Source organism: Pinus tabuliformis, chromosome 3_2 (assembly GCF_031772625.1).
Source record: "Pinus tabuliformis cultivar Carrire ecotype Pingquan chromosome 3_2, CPIR1, whole genome shotgun sequence".
Classification (NCBI taxonomy): Eukaryota; Viridiplantae; Streptophyta; class Pinopsida; order Pinales; family Pinaceae; genus Pinus; species Pinus tabuliformis.
The window spans coordinates 1,077,828,825-1,077,852,793 of NC_142302.1; the positions used below are offsets into that span (position 1 = coordinate 1,077,828,825).

The window sequence follows — 23,969 nt, forward strand, 5'->3', positions numbered from 1 at the left end:
CATTCATTCTATCCATCGGTCTGTTGAATGCAAGTATTGCTGCTGCGTCTTTTTTGGTTATGAAGAGAGGCGGCTTTCTCCACTACAGCTAGGGTTTTGACCCCTGCTGCCAACTCGCTGCAGGTAGCTTTCATCACGTGGTCAACTTTTACCCTAAATCCAGCCTTGAGCAAAAAACCGTGGTGTTCCAAGCCCCTGTAGCTAAGACCTCAAAGCATGGAGCTCATCAACCAAAGAGAGTATGTTTCCTCATGAAGTTATTAGAAGTGTCAAAGAAAATAACTATTCCATTTCCCAGGTGTAAGGCTCTTTTATTTGTTCAAAAGTTTTTGGTTGATAAGTTGATGGGCCAGTGGCTGAATCACAAGGTTTTAGGGCTTTGACTAGAAGAAAAACTACTGCTAATGAAAGGATCCTTAAGTTTCATCCTTTATGGAGACATATATATTGCTTTCCTGTTTGAATGAAGGAGGAAAGAAGCTTAATATTTCACAGTGGCCCTTATTTTACGCGCTATTGATGGTTTTATTTGAATTGCAGAATGCTGGAATTCAACACTTTTACCTTTCATTTTCACTTTAGTGTACTTTCTTCGCTAAATTTGTTCCAACATCTGAGCCTATCTCATGCATATTTCTAGATAATGTTAGAGCCCATGGTTCCATGATCAGTTGTGTCATCGTGATGATTTGTATTATGTATCATGGTTAGTCAAAAGTGTGACCATTGTACTAGACCATGCTTAGTAATCTATGTAAACTGTTCTTTTCATCCAGATGGTTTCTCTAGACCTTTGAGGTTTGTATCATCTAACTGGGCTGATCTGTTTATTAAATATGAATTGGGCCGACCTGTGCATGTGAGACTTGGGGTTGGCCCCTTTGGAAATTTCAAATTTGTTCATGAGTTATACGGATGTGACAACAAAAAACTTATACATCCACTGCTAAGGGAAGATTTGGCGTTCTTACATGATGAGTGAAGGAGATCGACTATTTGGGGCTTTTGATGCTGAGCATTCACTTTGAAAGTCCACTTACCCATTTTGGAGGATACATAGAGATTGTACTTACTGGTTTTTGTGGAGGAAAGGAGCACTTGGGAGGCCTTTAGAGGCTGGATGTGGCATCTTGAAGGGCCTTCTTTGCATCATTTGTGGAGGGAGAAACTGACATACTAACAATTCCACACCTAAGGATAGTTAGGAGGTGAGGTCATACTAACAATTCGACACCTAAGGATAGGTATGAGGTGAGGTCATTCAAAGCCTTTCGTTTCCGGTCATGAAATTACATTGGTTGGTAAGGCTAAAATTATATTCAAACTGCCCACATTCTTTCTCCTTTCACATCATACTCCATTTCGATCTTCTTAACTTTGTACAAAAAGAAAATGGGAATTGAATTACTCCTCTTTTGCAGATCGCTGCATTTAGGTGGATTGGTCAGGCTGCAAATAAATAGAAACTGCCCATGATAGTCCGCAATCTGGCCACTGTTATGTGACTGATGGAATCTGATTGTTGGTATGGTCTGGCCGCTGTTTTCAGGGTCCTGTTTCTGATAGTTCTTCTATATGCCTGGACTGAAGGACTGTGTGAACTTTCAGATTCAATAGCTATACATGGTGTTTGAAGAGCGTGTTCACTATATGCAATGCCTGCTTTTCAACATCCCTAAAATGTGCAGAAATGCACAAGCACAGTGAGTACACCCACATATAGCATATTAAATAAAAAAAAATTGTGCATTGTTCACATGATACTTAATATATCATAAATTATTACAAAGCCATATGGAGTCCAGTCAGCCTTTTAGAAGGGTCTGGAAAGGGTAAATTAAGTGAGTGAAATACATGGCAAATGCCTTGATTGAACAAGATCTCTTAATGTGTAGGATCAGTATTAGGATTGGCTGAGAAATTTTCCTATTTCATTGATGTTTTGCCGATACTGCAAGAATATAAGCATTTTTGAGCCGCTTAAGGTGCTTCTAAATTCCAACAATATGTAGCTTTTCCCTGAAGAAAATGGGAATTGAATTACTCCTCTTTTGCAGATCGCGGCATTTAGGTGGATTGGTCAGGCTGCAAATAAATAGAAACTGCCCATGATAGTCCGCAATCTGGCCACTGTTATGTGACTGATGGAATCTGATTGTTGGTATGGTCTGGCCGCTCTTTTCAGGGTCCTGTTTCTGATAGTTCTTCTATATGCCTGGACTGAAGGACTGTGTGAACTTTCAGATTCAATAGCTATACATGGTGTTTGAAGAGCGTGTTCACTATATGCAATGCCTCCTTTTCAACAGCCCTAAAATGTGCAGAAATGCACAAGCACAGTGAGTACACCCGAATATATCATATTAAAGAAAAAAAAATCGTGCATTGTTCACATGATACTTAATATATCATAAATTATTACAAAGCCATATGGAGTCCAGTCAGCCTTTTAGAAGGGCCTGGAAAGGGTAAATTAAGTGAGTGAAATACATGGCAAATGCCTTGATTGAACAACATCTCTTAATGTGTAGGATCAGTATTAGGATTGGCTGAGAAATGTTCCTATTTCATTGATGTTTTGCTGGTGCTGTAAGACTATAAGCATTTTTGAGCCGCTTAAGGTGCTTCTAAATTCCAACAATATGTAGCTTTTCCCTGAATCAAATAACAAGCATTTTGTTAACGTGGATTACCTTCGGTCGTTAATATGAGAGGTTATTCTCCTCCCCGTGTAGGTTGTGCCCTTATTATTGTTTCACCATCAACAGTTAACCTTCTTAGATTAGATTCCCCATTCATGTCACATCTTCTTTGACTAGAATTCTGTATTGTGCTGAAATTGATGAATTGCAGGTACTCCCCTCACGGGAAAAAGAAACCTCTTGTTCTATTATGGAGACAACCTTGACACCGAATGCCATTCCTCTATTGTTGAATGGTTGCACCGAGATTCAACCACTACTTCAAATAATCGATGTAGGTTCCGTTACCTCATTGAAAACAACATCCTCGCACTTCCACATTACTCTATCTGATGGAGCACATCAACATAAGACTTTGCTACCATCCGCATATGGCCCACAAGTTGTCTCTGGAGACATCCAAATTGGATCAATAATTCTGCTCAAAAAAGCAGCTTGCACAGTGCTCCAAAACTCCTCGTAAGGCCCACCATTTGAAATCACCCTCTTTTACTTTTCCCCGCCTAGCCATTTTTTGCATCAAACGAAGGAAAATGGAATCTTTATTAATTCATTTCTTACTTGTTTACATAAGGTCCATCCGAGTCGTTGAGCTTGAAGTTGTGAAGCGCACAGCAGCGTTGATGAAGGACACATCGACGCTGCAACATGCACAGGCGGGTTCAGCCCAATTTAGCTCTTCGTCAGCTAAAGATACCTTGCCCTCTTCAGTTACCCCACCAACTACGGCAACAACTACAACAATTCCATTCACAGCACTCAACCCTTACCGAAAGTATTGGTCTATCCAAGGTAGAGCATCTGCGAAGACATCATTGAAGTCATACAACAATGTGCGAGGCTCAGGAAAAGTTTTCGGATTTGACCTTATCAACCGTGATAAGGAAGAGATCCACCTTTCTGCATTTGCTGAACTGGCTGAATCTCTTTACAATCTAATTCAGGTTGGGCAACTATACATTGTATCAAATGGCACAGTGAGAGAAGCAAATCCAAACTACAACCACCTCAAGAACAAATGGGAGATTTACTTGTCTGCTGCTTCCACTATCAATCCATGTCCTACAGATGATCCAACGTTTCCCTACCAGAGCTTTCACTTCAAGAATATTGCTGACGTAAAAAATGCACCTCCAAATACAAATGTAGATGTCATTGGTGTTGTTACTTCCACGTCACCTGCATCAACAATTCGACGAAAAGATGGAAGTGAGACATTAAGGAAAACACTCATACTAAAGGACAGGTCGGGTTTTAGCATTGATGTAACATTATGGGGAGAACACTGTGACTATATCGGACAACATCTTTCTGAATTCTACTCTTTCGACAACCCACCAATTCTTGCAATCAAAGGAGGCCGCGTGTCTGAATTTAATGGCACCACAATAGGGACGATACCAACGAGCACTCTCACAATAAATCCACAGGTTGAAGAAACTCAGCAACTACATGCATGGTTCCGTGAAACCGGCTATAGCTCTTCTTCTCCATCTTTGAGTAGAAACTATGGTGTTGCTTCGAAACGTGCCCTACCACGAAAGACATTTCATGAGATTGCTGGCATGCAGCCCTCTGATAAAGCAATCTGGGTTTCAGTTCGAGCAACAATTACTGCTCTTCATATGGATGACTTCTACTTTCTAGCATGTCCACTAGATTTCAATGGAAAACAATGCATGAAGAAGGTTGTGGAGCATTCTAACAATCTTTGGCATTGTACAAAATGTAACGGTGACTTCCCAGAATGTGACTACCGTTACAAACTTAAAATTGAGCTACATGACCACACCGGGAATCTACAGAACGTCACAGTTTTCAATGATGCAGGGAACGAGCTCATGGGCATCACAGCTAAAGACCTGTTCCTACTTTCTATCGAACCAACTGATCTACAGGAAATTTGTGGCCAGATTTCAGGGCACCGCTTCCAGCTAACACTTTCCATTAAAACAGATTACTTCAACGGTGTTCAACGCTTGCAACCAATACTGATCAATTCAGAGGAAATTCAATATGCCTCTGCATGCAAGGAAGCACTCACTGACATTCAAGCACTATCCGCTTCAAAACGAACTATTGTTCGCCGCCTATGAACTTTTTCTTAGGGCGTCATCTACCACGCCTTTTTGTACATAAACAAACATTTCCACACAACTAATTCTCTCATCTTTGTAAATTACACACCCATGTTATTATGATGAACCCTGTAGTTTTCAGTGCAAATACTCTCTTCCATTCATTCCAACATATGTATGTTTGCCATTTACATTTTACGTAATATAAATATCAACAGATGTAAAGAGTCACTACATATCTTTGTCGTTCGTTGTCTACATGCTACACATTGATCCCTTGCTTCCTAAGCTATTCATTTTATCGCTCAAACATGTCAAACAAAAAATTTTCTAAGAAAAGGGAACAAATTATTTTTAATCTTGTTTCTCTCCTCTCAATGATAGATACTGAAATAAGATATGGTTTCATATCATTCCTAATTGCATGTTTTCCCTTCTACCTAATCTACCTATCTTCACCGATGTTGAACTAAAAAAATTTAAATCTAAGTTCAAAATATAATGTTCCAATTTCACAATGGATGTGCACACAATAAAATGAGATACCAAACATGCACTACTTGTTTACGGAAACTAACAACTACTACTTGTACTTGTTTAGATATGCCACCAAACAATCAACTTGCGGACAAAAACAAGCGGCGGCGTATTCTTTATGCACAACAAAAGGATCAAATAAATGCACGACGTCGACTACTTTATGAACAGCACAACAACCTTACTACTTCCTCTACATCCCTTCCCACCTCAAATGAATATAACCCTCCCCTTAACGAAGAACACCGTCGCTTTCGAGAAAGGATTGATGGACTTTCTACCTTGCACATTTGCACAACATGCAAGGAAGCATACCCAGGAATGAAAACAAAGCTCTTCCACAATAGACTCTCTTGTTTTCGTTGTGCATCATCTAAATCTACCAATTGTTTTTCTTAACTAAACAACATGGACCCTGGAGAACAACCCTATGTCCTTCACCAATTAACCCAAGTTGAAGAAATGCTCATCGCACATGTCAACCCCATTCTACAAGTCACTCATTCCCGTGGTGGTCAATATAAATATAGTGGCCATACAATTAGTTTCCCTCAAGATATCACTAGTATTGCCAAATACTTACCCCAGATGCTCTCTGACTTAGACATCCTCATTGTGAAAAGGCAAAATCCATCTGAAAAGGCTTACGAATTCTACGTTTGCAAATCACGTGTCCTTACAGCCCTTGAATACAAAATAAAATATGACCCTTACTACCGTGATGTTCAATTGAATTCATCTACAATTTCTACGCTGCCAGATCTCCCTACAGACATTTCTTCTCTTCTCCACAATGTAACCACCTCCTCTTTTGAACCCCATCAAACCACTACTGATTCCACTTATAATCCTGATGATGTCATGCTACCTCCATTAGAAATCCAACCCTCTTCTTTCGTTCCAGTCCTCCCAAATTCATGTACCGAGCGTGACCACATTTGTAACTATTTGCACTCGACCCATTCAAGTTCAACAAGCTCTATCGATTGGCCTCCAATATCTCCAACCGCTATAAATGAATACAACACCATCGGCCTCCTTGCCATGGCATTCCCCACACTCTTCCCTACAGGCATTGCAATGATCATGCAACCAAGACTTACAAAAGTTGAAATGCATGAATATGCTTTGCACTTGCTTCACTACCATGATAACCGCTTTGGCCAACACCCAAGATTCCGCTACTATCTTTATAACATTCTAATGCGCCACCGTAGCCAAGCAACAGCCAGTGTTTTCATGAAGAAGTACATTGAGAACAACTTGCCAACAACGGTGTCAGACCTACGCCAGTGTCTTCATGACTCTCCAGATTCAAGATTGCCAGAGAAAATAATGAGGTTTGGGTCAGCTCTACGAGGAACACGGTCTTTCTGGAACAAACGCCGATCTGAGCTGACTAACATGATCACGCAAATAGGAAGCCCAACATTCTTCTTCACTCTCAGTGCAGCTGATACTAAATGGCATGACTTGCACACGATCATGCCCACAAGTGTTCATTCCACTTCAGTCAACCCCTTCCAATGGAAAATCCAAAACATAATTAAAAACCCACATCTAACAGCCCAATATATGCATTGTAGATTTACAATTTTCCTTGAAGAAATCCTTAAAAAAGGCCTCCATGCAACCGACTACTGGTGCAGGTATTATTTAATATCCATATCCCTCTACATTAATTTTATACATTGCATATACATGTATTAACTGAATGTACCCTTCATGTTATATTCAGATACGAATGGCAACATAGAGGATCCGCACACATTCATGGCTTCCTTTGGCTACAAAATGCACCAGACATGGACACACTTGATTGGGACAATGCATTAGAAATTGCTAATGCACAGAAATATTTCGACCACTACGTAACTGCTTGGAATCCACGTCAGGCAGAACACCGAACTATTCCGCTTCACCAGTCAACAATTCATAACCCGTGTCTCCTTGACACAGCAGCAATATTCGCATCCAATCAATTTGAAGACTACACAGAGCTTGTCAACTGCGTTCAACGTCATACAAAGTGTCATGAATCTTCCTGTCTGCGTAAGAAAGACAATGTGCTTAGCTGCCGATATGGAGTACCGTGGGAATTGAAGTCCACTTCTTCACTTTTCATTGATGATAAGGGTCATAAAACCTATGTCCCTGCTCGCAATGATGAAAGATTGAATATTCACAATGCCGATCTACTCTCTATTTGGAGAGCAAATGTTGATTTCCAACCAGTCCTTTCTCGCCATGCTGTATTGAAATATATTTCAAAATATGCAACAAAAGCAGAGACAAGATCTGAGAGCTACCGTCAAATGCTATCGCGACTATCACAAAGTGCCCTTCCAGAAGCACCTACTAGTGGTGTCATCCGGAAACTCCTTACAGAAACCATTGCAGATAGAGACATTGGTGCACAAGAAATATGCCATATGTTACAAAAGCTACCTCTCTCTCTTTGCAGCCGTACATTCCGTTCTTTGAATGTCAACAGGGCTGTTTTCAAACGTGTTTCGCAAGATACTGAAAATCTTGGTTCGACACCCAACTTTATCGTTGCGTATATGAACAGGCCTGCCTCACTAGAAGCACTGCCCCTCCTTGAAGCTGCTCACTCGCGGTCATATTCTGCCCAGCGGAGAAGAAACCACTGAAAACACATATTCCCCCCAATGATTGTACATGTCTTGCCCCATTACAATGTCATTCCTTCCTCTACTAATCCTTCTTATGCCACCTTCTGTTGGAGTGAATTACTCTTGTATTTCCCCTTCCGAACACTCCCTGATGATATAGGTTCAACTGATGCAGAAATTATTGCACACTGGGAACAAAAAAAGGGTGCACATACACCATGGCATGTCCATCGCGAACCCGAAAACCCACAAAGCCCACCTACTGAAGATCAACCTACCCCACACACCCCCCCTGATTCCATTCAGATGGATGAATGGCAAATCCTCTCTCAACTACACCCAGGTTACAATATTGCAATTGATGACCTCAACATGATTGGCTACCGCGACTTCGATGTCAACCACAATTGGTCACAAAATACTGTCCCTCCCCCCTTGCAAGAAACTGCCCTCAATTTCATTGAATTCAACCGCTCACCCATTCAAAACCAACATCATTCATTTTCCAACCTTCTCCATGAGCATACATTATCCCCTACCCAAAGCATAGCTTTCACCGCTGTTTTTTCACACTTCAAAACCCCTTCGCAAAAATTCCCACGGAAGATCATCGTACAAAGAACAGCTGGCACAGGAAAATCCCATTTGATTAAATGCCTTCACCAAGCATTTGTGGAAAACTCGCCAGCCAACAAAAACCCTTTATTGTTACTTGCACCAACCGGCGTTGCAGCTTTCAACATAAATGCCCTCACAATTCATTCTGCCCTTCATATCCCTATCCAGACAATGCATCCTCTCGAAGGCCAGCCGCTCCTACACCTGCAAGAGCAACTCCGTCATGTAGAATACATCCTCATTGACAAAATGAGCTTCATTGGTCCAAAAATGCTTTCTCGCATTGACGATCGTCTAAGAGAGGCATTCCCTCTTCATCGGAATACACCATTTGGTAATCGCTCAATTATCCTTGTCGGAGATTTAGGCCAACTCCCACCTGTCAAAGATATTTCTTTATATGCTGGGACATCGCGTGGCACTGCACTTTGGCGCAGCTTCGACATATTCATAACACTTTCAACCGTTTTCCGTCAACAAGGAGCTAGCTCGTCCCAAGTTGCTTTCCGGCAAATACTTGCAAATCTTAGGAATGGAATATCTACACTTGAAGATTGGCAACATCTAATGTCAAGAACAAGTCCCTCTCTTACACATGAAGAGAAATGCACATTCGACGAGTCCATGCACCTATTCACGACAAACAACGTAGTTGTCTTGCATAATAAGAAAATGCTCAAACAATTGAACATCCCAGTAGCACTTTGCTCTGCGGAACAACAAAGACAGAAAACTCCTACTACAACAGAAGATGAGCACCTACCTGCAAAGGTGCTCTTATGCAGTGAACAAAAAGTTATGCTCACCAGCAACTTATGGGTACATGCAGGCCTTGTCAATGGCGCGCTTGGGAAGGTCGTCTCAATATTTTATTCAACTTATTCAAAGCCCCCAGCATTACCATCCTTTGTGGTTGTTGACTTTCAACAATACACAGGAACACCATGGGACATTTCACACCCAACATATGTACCCATTCCTCCCATCACAAGGGGTGCACGCCGTCAGATACCACTTCAAATGGCATGGGCTTTAACGATCCACAAGTCACAAGGAATGACATTAGACAAAGCAACAGTGGACATCAGCACCAGAGAACGCCAAGGGCTAACATTCACTGCAATTTCAAGAGTGCGGTCACTAGCGGACATACACATCAATCCAGCATTCCCATTCTCCCGTATTGCACAAATGCACAAGAATCCATATCTTAAGCGTAGACAGCAAGAGGAATTATTCCTTGCATCAAAATCTATCCAGGATAATACACTTTAGCCAATCATACAACCTGCCTTCCAGAATTACCCACATGGTAAACACCACTCACTACATAATGAAGTTTCACATAGATTTCTTGCTATTACATTTAATTTCATATGATTTTATACTCATTTGGAATCGTTTAATTTATTTCGAATTTTCAAACAAAATCGTCAAACATATTCATTGTCAGTTACAGTGTTTCCTTTTTGGATGCCAACAGGTATGAATACATGCTACCTTCGACAGTTGTACGAGTGTTGCGAAGAAATCCAGCAACAAGAACTTACATTACAAGATATGCAGACAAGGATCCTGCCACAACCATCCATGCCACTTTACCGTTTGCGCCCAGCAATTACATTGTTAAAGAATATAAGGAAACTACTTAAGATTACAATTCACATCCATGAAAGGGATGCACACAGGCAGATGCGACATCAACTGCAGGAACAGCTCGCACAACATGGCACCACAATAAACACTAACTGGTGTTGTCGATGCCATGGCTCATCATGCATATATGATTAGCGGCTCTTTCTCAATTACATCTCTACATAATGCTTTTATTGTACATATGCTTACAAGCCAACAAAACTTTCATTGTATATATCTTTACTTATATCTGGCATGTTTAGTTATATCTTAATAGAACTGTTCTCTGTTGTATGAACAAAGAGTATTCAAGTACGTGGCCCACTGCTCCTTGTTTTGGGTTTTATGATTCAACCAACAACTTTTTTTATAAATAAACACGTTTCTCACTTTAGATAGGTCGATGTTTACAACAACCTATTAGGGAAATTTTCATTCAGCTCTTTAATTCTTTCTATTAGTGTTAATAGGGTCAAAATCTGCATATTGTTTTTTATCATTTACCCAGTTGATGACTAGCTCTGAAACTCCCAGTATCTAGATTTGAGCAGTACCTTTCTTAATTGTTAAATTTTCCAGTATCGAAAATGCACTTAACTCTGCCCAGTAGTTGGTACCTTCTGCCAATGCAGCTTTGAAACAGAAACTATGGTTTTCCTTCAGAAATAACACACGTCCAGCACCACAAATCCCTGGAATTTATGGGAATTTTATGTCTCATGCATTTCAGATTCATATTTGCAATTAAAATAGTAGATGAGGATAGTTCTTGACAGTAGAGGTTTTTTCTTTATAATGAACTATTTCTTTTATTCTGGGCTCTTCACATGCTTGGTGATGCATGTTAGAGTGCCAAGTATTCTGAGTTGAGTTATTTTAGTTTCATATTGTCTACATATGGCTCTTGGGCCTTTACTCGGATTTTAGAAGTGCTATCATTTTCATTTTGGAGGACAGGTTTGTTCAGTTGACATTCTTTACTGTAGATTACAGCTGTTGGCTTATATTAGGCAATACAACTTTGGTCTGAGTCTCCAAACATATTCCACACTCTTTTTCACGTTCCAAATCAAGCTCAGAAAGATGTCTCCTTTCTTCATCAACACGTTTCTTGTATCTTTCTTTGCAAATCAGTTTCTGCTTATTATCTTCCATCTCTGTTATACCTCCTTCAAGTTGCAGCAAGGAAGGATATATAACAGCTGCCCAAGACAAAATCTCCATTAGATCACAGCTGTTATAGCTCCCTTTTCCCCTTTATTTAGAAAAGAAGAAAACAACTTACCATAGAATTCTCGAAGACTGGCTTTTCTTTCATATGTAGACATTGTTGTTGTTCCATCTGAATACACCTGCTAAATGGAAACACTGCAGTATTAGAAAGCATAAAAGAATAAACAATGTGGACTCAAATTTGAAGCAGGAGTAATTTTTACAATAGCAACATAGACCTAAATAACAAAATCATATTATTCAATATAATTTAGTTGAATTTCAAGCCAGTCAAACAACGGAACAATTCCTAGACGAAAAAAAACAAAATAAGCATAGGACCTTTTATATTAGTATGTACAGAAGTCCTAATGTGCTTGCTAGGCTGCAATCAGCCCACTGTACAAGAAGAAGGAACAACTGTGCTATGGGGCTCTATGATAATCTCATTTGAATGCAGGCGCCGTCCTACTCCCTTGTAAATGAAGATCCCCTGCATAATTTTGAGTATTTTAGTCCAGAATGCCAAAATCTTGGAAAAGCCTTAACATAATTTCAAAAAGGTAAAAGAGAAACAAAAAATAACTATTTGGAAAAGAACATAAAAGTAAAAAGGAAAAGTTGAATAAAGATGAGGGTCTCTTGTTGACTTCCATTTCTGTAGAAAAATTCAAAGAATTTTATCATAACAATCCAGCCTCACTGTAAAGCCAGATTCTCAATTTCCAAATAAAAAAACTGAAACCCCAGGTAGAGTCTGCTTGGATCAGGCATATCTTTACCACATCTTAAAAAACGCTACGTAGGAAAATTTGTGGCTAACCATCTATTGAGTCAATACCATAGATACCGTTTTGTTCAAATTAAATGGCAATCTGCTTTTGCACAATACTACACAAAATAGCTCAAATCATTTTCCAATTACTGGTATTTCCCCTCCAATAAGGATTCAATTATTTTACCTCTTGAACAGCATTTTTCGCAACGGTATCAGTTGTTAATGGTGGCCAATGACAATCTAAAAATTAGTGAGGCTTCTAACACTTTGCTAGCCAAAGAAAGTTCTACCCATTGGAAGGTCTTCAAGTATTTTGTACATAAAAGGGTAACTCAGCAATTAGAAGGACTATAAATATTTTTCATGGTAAGGGCAGGAATTCAAAAACTTTAAAATAGCAATTCAGTCAATAAAATGGCTTTGAATATTTCTCTAGTGGAAAGGAAGAATCCCTCAAAAGTGCTTAAAAAGGCAGTTTCCCCAAAAGCATTTTACCTGTCAAGAGGGCTTCAAATGCCTGGCCCATGAATTGGAATTTAACTATTAACAGATTTCAATGCTGCAGTGAATTTACTGATTGGAATTCCTCCACCCTCAAAAAACTATAGTTGAAATAGTATGCCTATAGACAGTTGAAGGCATTTGAATCATTTTTTTGTTAATGGGCATTTCCCATTTTCCATCTGCACTTCAGATACTATGTCGTAGAAGAACTGAAAACCAGATACCTTTACATTGCCAAAAGGGCTTTGAATATTTTACAATAAATAAGAAAATTCTTCGGTAGAAGCTCAAACATTTCACTGCCTATCTTGGCCATCAGAAGGACTCCAATACTTTGCCTTCTCAATGAACCTGGAATATTACTCATCCTAACCTTCAAAATTCAAATATTTTTACTCCTTTGTAAGAAATGCCAGGCTACTACCTGCATGTCAACGTAAAATTATGTTGAAACTTTCCAAATATGTAATTTGATTCTACATGTAGGTTAACTATCAGTGTACCATTAATCTCAGCGCTGCAAATCCAAGTAATCCGAATACTGATGGTATCAAGTGTTTCAAATTGATCCATATTAGCACACAGGAGAACACGTTCCTGGAGGGATTTGAGAATTAGGCATTAAAGGCGTTTAGATAGTATTAGAAAACTTATAGACAGTAATATTTATGTATGGATAATATAATTCGAGGTAGAGTTCTACATAATAATAAAATTTTATGGATTAAAATATCTACTCATGACTGGGATTAAGCTGTAGACATAATTCTAGATAATAATGGGGAGACAAATCTAGACAATAGGAAGAAATTAAAAATTATAATAAACATTTATAGATAAGGATGAAGATGGATTAAGCTCCCATTTAAAGGGGTTCAAGCTTGAAATCTAATCTTCATGTAAGCAAGCATAGAATAGACTGGGGATAAGCTTTATGGAAGAGACTGCCTCAATTAATTTCAATGAATAAGAAATTACTACATACTTCAATCCCATCAAGCCCATTCATCAAGCCCATTCTGATTGCATCACCCCAAATTACTACATACTTCAGCGGACTTGAACCCCACTCAGACCAGACCCACTTCATCCCTGATATACCCACAACATATTCTGTAACCACTTCTGATTTTTCATCACTTTTTACTGCTACAGAAGCAGTTCCCCTCTGTCATAAAGCCCTGCGTTTGTTTCTATTCTTTTAAAAACCTCATTGACCAAATACAAAAAGATGTTATTTACAGCCCAGAACATCAGCATCAAAACAGTGCACAACATGAAAAGAATTGTTACACAAATTAGACAAAGGAACCATCAATTCCAATCTTATCGAAACAATCATATATATTTTATTTGTAGAAATTCGGACAAGTAAATAGAACATTTAAAATATTTGCACTGTTTTGCCTCTTAAAATGCTTGAAAATGAAAGTTTGAATTGTATCTTGGACAGAGCATAGATTAATAAGTGCTAAAAGCTTGCTTTGAGGGCCAAAGAAATACATAGTGTTTTGAATGGTGGGTTTGCCAAAATGGAATCTAAAACCACTATATTTGACGACTTAAGTATGTAAAACAAAATACTTTGAAAAATACAATACATGAATTTAAAATCGGTTTCAAAATTTTAATAATGTTAATGTTTTACTTCTACTGTCAACCAGTAATGTAAGTGATTTGTTTTAACATTTGCAAATCACAAATTTCTCCACTTTTCATTTACCATGTACAACGTTGTAATTTACTTTTTATTTAGAAAAAAACCGTGCTGCCAATAATCTATTGAACCTATTGAGTTTTAAGTATGAACGCCTTCTACACTTACTATATTAATATGAATGGTTTGGTTTTGGTTTTGTTCTTCTAATATCAAATGTACTGGTACAGGATGGTCAACGTGGTTATTGCCTTCGTCACTACATACCTTTATATATGCTTGACTATCTATAAAACTTTCTTCCTTTCACTAATCCTATCGGCCTCTCTTTGTACCTTTTGGGACAATTGCTAGTAAATAAATGTTATGCGGCGCTTGCGCATAATTAAATTGATTACCAATTTTGGAAATATTTATAATGATTGTAAATTTTAGAAATATTGATTATTATTTTTCGTTAAATTTTAGAATGGTCATTTTACAATGTAACGTAAAAAAATTGGATCAATTCATATTAAATCTAATATCTATATTTAAAATAGATTTATAATTCATATTAAATCTATCTCTATTTAAAATAGATCTATAATTCATGATAAATCTAATATATGTATTTAAATAGATCTATAATTCATACTAAATCTAATATAATTCATACTAAATCTAATATCTGTATTTAAATAGATCTATAATTCATAATAATTCAAAGATTAGCCATCAAATTCTAAAATTTCACGAAGATTGGTTATAAATTTGCTTTACATTGTATCCAGGATAATTTTAAGAAAACACTCATCGCTAGATGGTTATGCACAGGGATCGACAGACATGGCGAGTTTCCCAATTTTACCAACTGAAGATGAAATATCTTCCCAGAGTCCACAACCATTGCCTATCAATCGAATATGCCAGACTTACAACAGTATTGACGAATACTTGTCCACCCACTTTCGTCTGCTTCGTGAGGATTGCTTCGCCTCACTTAGACGTGCTATTCAAGGTCTCCGCAAGAACACTGTTCCAGATAATATCACTATATACGAGAAAGTAAAATTTACTGGAATCCAATGTGGGAATCAAGGGCTGGAGCACTGCATGCTTTTAAAAACAACAAAGGAGAAGGCAGCAGATTCAAGCTCATCCAAAGAAATGATGTCTGGCTCGCTGCTGTGCATTTCCTCCGATGGATTTCGGAACTTTGTATGGGGAATTGTCAAGGACGCAGACAGCAAAAGCCTCGAGAAGGGAAGCGTTGCTTTGAAGCTGATAGAAGGTAACTTTGAGAGTTTGGAAAAGAACAAAACCTATGAAATTATCCAGTCAACTGCATACTATGAAGCCTATGTCCATGTTTTGAAATGCCTTCAACGGCCAGAAATGAAAGAGCTTCCTTTTTGGGAGCACTTTCTATCATTAGAACCTCAGCCTATGGAGCCAGGTTATCTGAAACAGAGGCGATTAAAGGATGCATATAATCTAGAATGTGCATTTCCAAGCATCCAAAATTATTTGGGCAGAAGCACAATCCACATCTTGCAGAAATGGCCTCAGTGGAATTCCAACCTAGATGAAAGCCAGATGGAAGCCGTGAAGCTGGGCCTGACAAAGAGGCTGGCCATTATTCAGGGCCCTCCTGGAACTGGGAAAACCTTCGTCGGTTTAACCATTGCCAGAATCCTCCTATCTAACATCCAGTGCGGTCCTATTCTGGTCATCTGTTATACCAACCATGCACTGGATCAGTTCCTTGAATCCGTTTATTCCGTAGAAAATAATATTGTTCGAGTCGGTGGTGGATCAAAAAATCAAATTATGTTGAAGCGAAGCTTGAATGTGCTCAAACGTGGTACTTCAGGAGCACTTCGTGATAGACACGGAGAACTAATGAGTACTAAAAGGAATGTGGAAGAGCAGATCAAAAGGTGTACAATTTGTCTGAGAGCAACGCAAATCTCCAGGGGGATGCTATTGGGTATAGCTTCAGAACAGCAAATTGTATCCCTCTATAGCAGGGATTCAGTTAATGATCAGACAATAGAAGAGGAATGGTTGCAAGGGACGGGAGATGAACTAGTAACTGATAAAGACGGTGGGAAACGTAAAGGGAAGCAGAAAGTGTCGAATGAATCTTCTTCAGCAGATGCATCTCTGGACAGCATACTTAGTTCCCAGGATTTATGGCTGTTGCCCCAAAAATCAAGGATCAAGCTGCATAATTACTGGTTGCAGAAAGCTAAGGAAAGGGCTGAGGAGGAACTGCATCCTCTATCTGAGAGATACAGAGAAGTATGTGATGGGCTACTTCAACATGGTCATAAGATCAGCCTCAAAATTTTAAGAGAAGCAAAAGTTGTTGGAATGACAACCACTTGGGCTGCTAAAAATTATGACCTTCTCCAGGCATTGCGAGCAGAAATAGTGGTGATAGAAGAGGCTGCCGAGGTTTTGGAGGCCCATGTTCTGCCCTGCATCAGCTCCTTCACCCAACATCTCATTCTCTTTGGCGATCACTTGCAGTTGCGTCCTTCTCTTACCGAATTTGAATTAGGCACCAAATACAAATTGGACGTCTCCCTGTTTGAGAGATTGATAAGCGGAGGGATCGAGCATGTGACCCTAAGATGCCAAAGAAGAATGAGGCCCGAAATTTCAAGATTAATATCTGATATCTATCCTTCATTGCAGGACCACTGTAGCGTGAGCAAGTATGAAAACATCAAAGGAATTAAATGTGATGTGTTTTTCTTAGATCATCAAGCCATGGAATCCCAGGTCCCAGATACCACCAGCAAGATTAACGTAAGCGAAGCGCGGCTTGCAGTGGAACTTTGTATTTATCTTCTGAGACAAGGATATAAGAACACCGACATTACAATTCTGACAATGTATAAAGGCCAGATGACTGAAATTCAAACACATCTCAGTGACCGCCTGTGCCCCAGGAAAAGCCAAAACGAGAAGTTAGATGATGTCACTTCACCTACTCCTCGAGTTTGTTCTGTGGATAATTATCAGGGAGAAGAATCCAATATCATAATATTGTCTCTGGTGAGGAGCAATAAAATGCTCGGAATTGGAGGGTCAAGAGGAAATATTGGGTTTCTCAAGACAGTGAACAGGGTCTGCGTGGCACTGTCGAGAGCCAAGAAAGGGCTTTACATCTTTGGCAATGCAGAGCTTCTAGCATCTAAAAGTACTCTGTGGGAGTCAATAATTCAGAAATTAGAGAATTCCAATTCGATTGGACCGGCATTAACACTGACTTGCCAAAGGCATCCACAAACAGAAATAAAAGTCTCTGTAGCCGAAGATTTCAGACGAATGGAGGACGGAGGTTGCAGAAGACCATGTGAATATCAGTTAAAATGCGGCCATGCTTGTCCTAGGCAGTGTCATCCACCTGACCATGACTCAATCATATGCCCCAAGCCTTGTCCGAAGAAATTCGAGACATGTGATCATCAGTGCCCGAAGATATGCCATTTCCCCACATATTGTCCTCCTTGCCAGGTCCCTGTCTCGAAGAGTCTTCAACCTAGATGTTGCCACCGCATAACTCTTCCTTGCTCCACTCCTCTCAGGGATATCATCTGCAACGAATTATGTTCAATTCGACTTCATTGCGGTCATCCATGTAAACAAAAGTGTGGAAGACCTTGCGGACCCTGTAAAGTAAATGTCATCAAAGCCTTGCCATGTGGACATCAGGCAGAGTTGCTATGCTATGAAGACCCCTGTAAATTCATTTGTGACCAGCCCTGTGGTAAGGTCCTGAGGCCAGGATGTGAACATATTTGCAGAGGAACATGCAAGTCATGCAAGCAAGGTACTTCACACATTCCCTGCATGGAACGGTGCTTCAGGTCTCTTCCATGTGGCCACAGATGCATGGCCGATTGCTCTGAGATCTGTCCTCCCTGCAAAAATATTTGCCAAAAAAGTTGCTTTCATAGTAACTGTGGTCTTATATGCGGAAGCTTATGCACGCCTTGCATGGCAAAATGCGAATGGCAGTGCGAGCATCATACTTGTGATCTCCCCTGCCATGAAACATGCACCCGGCCTCGTTGCAACCAACCCTGCCCAAAAACTCTAAAGTGTGGGCATCCTTGCCTAGGTCTATGCGGGGAGCCCTGCCCCAGGTTTTGCAGGGTTTGCGCTCACAAGAGTTCACATCACAGTACGCTAGACAAGTGTGATCCATCTGCCAGGTTTGTGGAGCTCGTAGAATGTGGACATATATTTGAAGTTAGTGTGCTCGATGCTCATATGGACATGGACAATGCAGGTGCTACTGCAGTGAAGCTAAAGCAGTGGTAAGTTCTGCTATTTGTAATATAAATATGACAATTAAATATTTGTGCAATGGCTTTCTATTCTAATTAATATATGAACCTTCTGAATTTCTTTGCTACGCAGTCCTGCATGTAGTTCGCCTATCAGAAGAACGCTGCGATATTCAAACATTGTGAAGACAAAGTTGCAACAGATTGAAGAAGTGAAGAAGCGAGTTATTGGATTCCAAAAAGTGAAGCGAGGGAACGATATGCTAAAGGTGAAAAAATATTTGGCAGCGAGACAAGAGTTCATGGAAGGTCTGAGCAGCAATCCAGGGCTTCTTGAAGCTCATCTTGGACAGGCGTGTGCTCTCTGTGGGTTGCGTACCGATACGGAAGCAATACCACATCTCAGATTTATCATAGAGCAGAGCACCTATAAGAAAATCATGATGGCAAAGCTTCCAAAACTTGGTCTGAAATCTGATTCAACCAACAAAAACGTTGATTCTAAAATAGCAGATAATGAGTTAGCCATTGATGCACTTCTCCAATGGGTATTGGTCTGTTCTGTTCAGAATGACTTGGCTACTGGGTTGGCGATTTGCGACATTGTTCTGCGGGGAAACCCTGGTCATGAAAAGACTGCGGAAATCAAAAGGGAGCTGATATCCCCACATCATGCTAAACGACATGTAATTGATGTTAAGAGCAAGGAGATGGGAGAAAGAGGGCACTGGTATAAATGTCAGAATGACCATTTTTACGTGGTGGGTGAATGTGGAGGAGCAATGCAAACATCTGAATGCCCAGATTGCAAGGCCATACGGGAAAGAATGTCTCACAGTTCGGAAAACAGTGATGCAGATGCTACAGGCAATCGGTGGTGCTCTGTAATGTAAACCGTTACTATTTAATTCCCAGCAGTTTTGCTGTGGTGGTCTGATGTACTGTACCCCTTTAGTGTCCTGCAGTCGTTTGTGATTCGGTATTTTGGTTAAAGTACATATATTTTCTACAGACACATGTGCAGATGTAAAAACCCAGTCCTTTTGACGGTAATTTAACTTCTCATTTGCAGGGTTTTGGTTTTTTAATTGCCCTACTTTTGGTTAGGGAGAGCTTTCTATTATTGTTGTGGTACTATTTATAATATTGTTTCCATTTATTCATTAAAAAATATTTATAAATAGTTTATATTAAATTATATAACTTAGTCTAAAATAAGTTTATATATTGATTGGGTCAACAAGTGTCAAACACCAAACTTTAACATTACAAGTTGACAAGACATAATGTCTCAAGTACTTCGAGCTGAATTCCCAAATAAGTCAAAACGCACTAACAACACTCCATTCAATTCTATTTAGGAGTACACCTATCCCATTAAACAGTCACCCATTGATTTCCACTCGAGCAACACATCCCATTGCTCAGGGATTAGTAATACCTGCACACGAATATGTAAAATGCGTGTGAGCCAAATGTACATGTGTGTTTAACCATTTAACCTATTGAAGACAATAAATGACAACATTCAATTAAGGAATTAGTTCGAAGATGCAATAAATGACACCAACCATTTCAATTCAAGTATTAAACAAACCAGCGTTTTCAATTCAGGAATTAAATATAGGAAAGCACAAGAATCAACCATGAAATATTATCAACCATTTAATCATATATAAATCAATCCAGACCACACATTTGAATTTGGGAAATGGCAATCCATGCCAATCTTCTCTACCAATTAAATTCTATATCAAAAAACTATAAAACATCAGCTCTTATTGATTTTCTTTTCAAACATTTATTCTAGTCATCAACGCTTGGAGACATGATTTTTATTTCAAACATTCATTCTAGTCATCAATTGTTGGAGACATAGAATCAGAGTGTTCAAACATGTTACATTCATTCTATTCATCAGTCACAGTCACGGGAGACACACAAATTATTATTATTTAATTCCCAACAGTTTTACTATTATGCTAAGACGATGGACATAGAAATTGTTACTATTATGCTAAGACGGTTTTGGTCTAATGTACTGTACTCCTTAGGCGGTGGTCTAATGTATTGTACTCCTTAAGTGTCATGCAGTGGAATTTTGGTTAAAGTACATATATTTTCTTACCGACCCATGTGCACATGTACAAAACCCAGTCCTTTTTACGTTAATTTAACTATTGGATTTTGGCAGGTCAGTCACTGCATGTATATACAACCCCATGCATTTATGGCTCATGGGCAGTTATTTGTTACCCTCATTTGCATGGTTTTGGTTTTTTAAGTGCTATGTTTTTTGTTAGTGACTTTGGTTTTTGTATTGATATATTTTTGGTGAGTGGTTTTAATTCCAACAAATATGTATAATTCTATTTAAAAAATCACCATTACTCAATAGATGTAACATCAACATTTTTTAGATGCTTGGAATATATATATAATAAATATATGTTTTATATATTTTAATTAATATTTAAATTAAAACCTATAAAAAAATGTAAATGAATATTCATATATATATATATATATATATCAAATTAAAACATAAACACATATATATAAAATAATGTAAATGAATGTCAAATCATTTTGCCTAAAAAAAATTTAACAAACAAAAATTAATAAATTGAGTAAATATAAAGTACAAAACTATTGGAAAAATTAATAGATTAAATAAATATAAAGTACAAAACCATGGACTATAACCAAATCATGCGTTGTTGGACACCTATTCCACTAAGAGTTGGCATGTAAGAACTCCAATAGTCACGTAAGTCTAAGAGACTTCTTGGAATATGAAACTAGGGGTCAAACTATGTATTGATATGTACATCCTTGTGAATAAAATTGCATTCCAAGTTTATCTACATTTTGTCTATTATTCTTGTATTGTTTAACACAATATCAGATCATAGATATTCTTGCCCTGCTCAAATTTGACACACTAATTTTGTGCCCTTTCCTTGCATGCATGTTCTGCATTTTAGTTCAGCCATCATGAGCTTGCCATATCACAGTTTAGAGACCTCCTCATTTTAGTCCAAATTAAAAACAGAAAACCACAAATTTCTATTCATCTCTTTACTCAATTACATCATGCTTATATATGAATTCCTAACCACTCATAACTAACTCTGTTCAACTACTTATAACTAATTCTGATCAAGTGCTCATAACTGCTTCATAACTAAATCATTTCTGCATTATTCTCACATCCTCCCTTAATGGAGAAATGGATTTTCTACCATACCTAACTGACTTCTAGAACTTGTACTTTGAACATCTGCTGTATTCTCTATCTAACTACTGCATTAACAGAGGGTAGTTGGGATTAATACCTTTCTACCACTTCCCCTTAATTCCAACTATATAACAAACTATATATTCTTAATGATGACGACTTAAACTTTAACTTGCCTGCTGGTCTAAGTCTCAGCTAGGCTTACAACAAAACATTTCATTTTTGTCTTCTTATTAAAAGGTCCATGCTTGTTCCTTTTCCATTGCTGGTGCAGTTTCATCTTCACCTTTTTGGATTTCCTGATGAAATTCCTTTGCTCCTTGCTTACATACTTAACGTCAACAACCTCTTTTGGATTGAGAGGCAATGCAAGATCTCGAATGAGGTAATTGAATTCATGTTCTCCCCACTTTCCATGAGGAACCAACGAAGGAGGTACCAAAATGTAGTCATCTTTGAACATGAGCGGCCTTCGAAGAACATCCATGGTAGTATCCTCCAAAGTAGATCCAATAAAACTTCTAACAACCGGGCAAGTTTTAATCTCAGTGATTTCTTCAACAGCGTGATCCTCAACAACATGAGTGATTTCTTCAACAGCGTGATCCTCAACAACATGAGTGATTTCTTCAGGGACATGATCTTCAACAACATGAAACTCTTTGTCAATGGACTCAAAAACACGATCTTCAACAACATGAAACTCTTTGTCAATGGACTCAAAAACACTGCTAATCCCAAACGGGTTCATGAGAAAATGATCATTAAAAAGATCATTGTCAAAAAGGTCTAAAATAATAGACATATCAGTTAGCTTTATCACACTTCAATCAGCTTTATCACACTTCAAACAAAACGACTTCAATCAGCTTTATCACACTTCAAACAAAACGCCTTTTCTACTGCTTCTCTCTGCTCTCCTTGGCCCTCCGGGCTCCTTCAATTAGACCAGCTGTCACAAATGGTGGTCACTACCAGCACTCTCTTGAACAAGACCCACTTACACAAGTTTTTGCAACAAAACAAAGAAAACCGGGCCGACTGAAAAAGAATATGACCTCGGTAGTACAGACCTCACTTCTGATTAATGAATAAAACAATACCGCAGGTTTTCGACAGGGGTCTTGGCAGCACGCGGACGGTTGGTTCTTGACAGCAACTCACTTCTATCCATAACTGCTATAGAACATGATCAATTGCTGGATTGAAAACCTACTGAAACAACCAAATAGCTGAACTCCTACGATGCTACCTCCGCTCCTACAAAACGGACCTCCCAATGTCCTTGCATGGTTGGATGAAGGACAGGGAATTTAACTTTTTCCTGTAACTGTAATAGTAAAATACTTCAGTTAACGCTTCAAACCAATCGCCTAAAGTCAAACCAATCGCCTAAAGCTGTTCTCGAGCATATGAGTAATATCAACAACCGCCAAACTATGAGTGACTCATTTTCCTCGACCCTTTATAGGAATTCGACTCTTACAGTTGATTGTAGTATAATTTTGAAAATTTCAACGGTTCTCGACAGCACACGGTTCCGAGTCAATGGTTCACAGCAAACGGATGGCTGCAATTCTCGGATGGCTGCAACGATAGGGAAATCTCGAATGAAAAAAAAAAAAAAAACGCAGTCAAGTTTTCCTTACCAAAAATCCAATATTCGATAACCTTTTCCGCAACTTTGCTTGGCACGTCGAACAGAGGAATGGGCTCCTCAGCGACCAGGTCTCCCAAGATCTGAATCAATTTTATAACCTCCGACTGCACTGCCGCCTTCACTGGCAGGTTGACAGTTCAACACAATCACGTTTCTCAGTAGATGATCCCTGCATCGGGAACTTGGCCTGGGACCTTCACGCAGGCTTTACACAGCCTCCTCTCTCACAGCAAGACTTCACGGCTTCTCACGCTGCAACACGCCCTCTCCACTGCAACAGACAGCAAGACTTCACGGACAGCCTCTCACACCTTCAACGCACAGCCACGGCTTTACACAGCCGCTCACGGATCTTCACGGCCTTGGCTTCAGGCCAGACTCCTCTCACGCAACAGAAAGTCACCACACCAACACGGATACCAACA

The 23,969-nt window shown here is 39.0% G+C and overlaps 1 protein-coding gene and 1 pseudogene across 1 annotated transcript in view; one reads left to right on the plus strand and one right to left on the minus strand.

The window, feature by feature from the left end:
- The window catches only part of LOC149184416 (uncharacterized), an 86,259-nt gene extending 66,551 nt beyond the window's left edge, over positions 1 to 19,708 (plus strand). Inside the window, exons 2-3 of the mRNA XM_089417472.1 lie at positions 15,174 to 18,673; positions 18,777 to 19,708. Coding sequence (XP_089273598.1) covers positions 15,174 to 18,673; positions 18,777 to 19,536 — 4,260 coding nt within the window. The 3' untranslated portion in view covers positions 19,537 to 19,708. The remainder of the gene's footprint in view (positions 1 to 15,173; positions 18,674 to 18,776) is intronic.
- On the minus strand, positions 11,194 to 11,580 carry LOC149184417 (E3 ubiquitin-protein ligase AIRP2 pseudogene; annotated as a pseudogene).
- Positions 19,709 to 23,969: the final 4,261 nt, after the last annotated feature.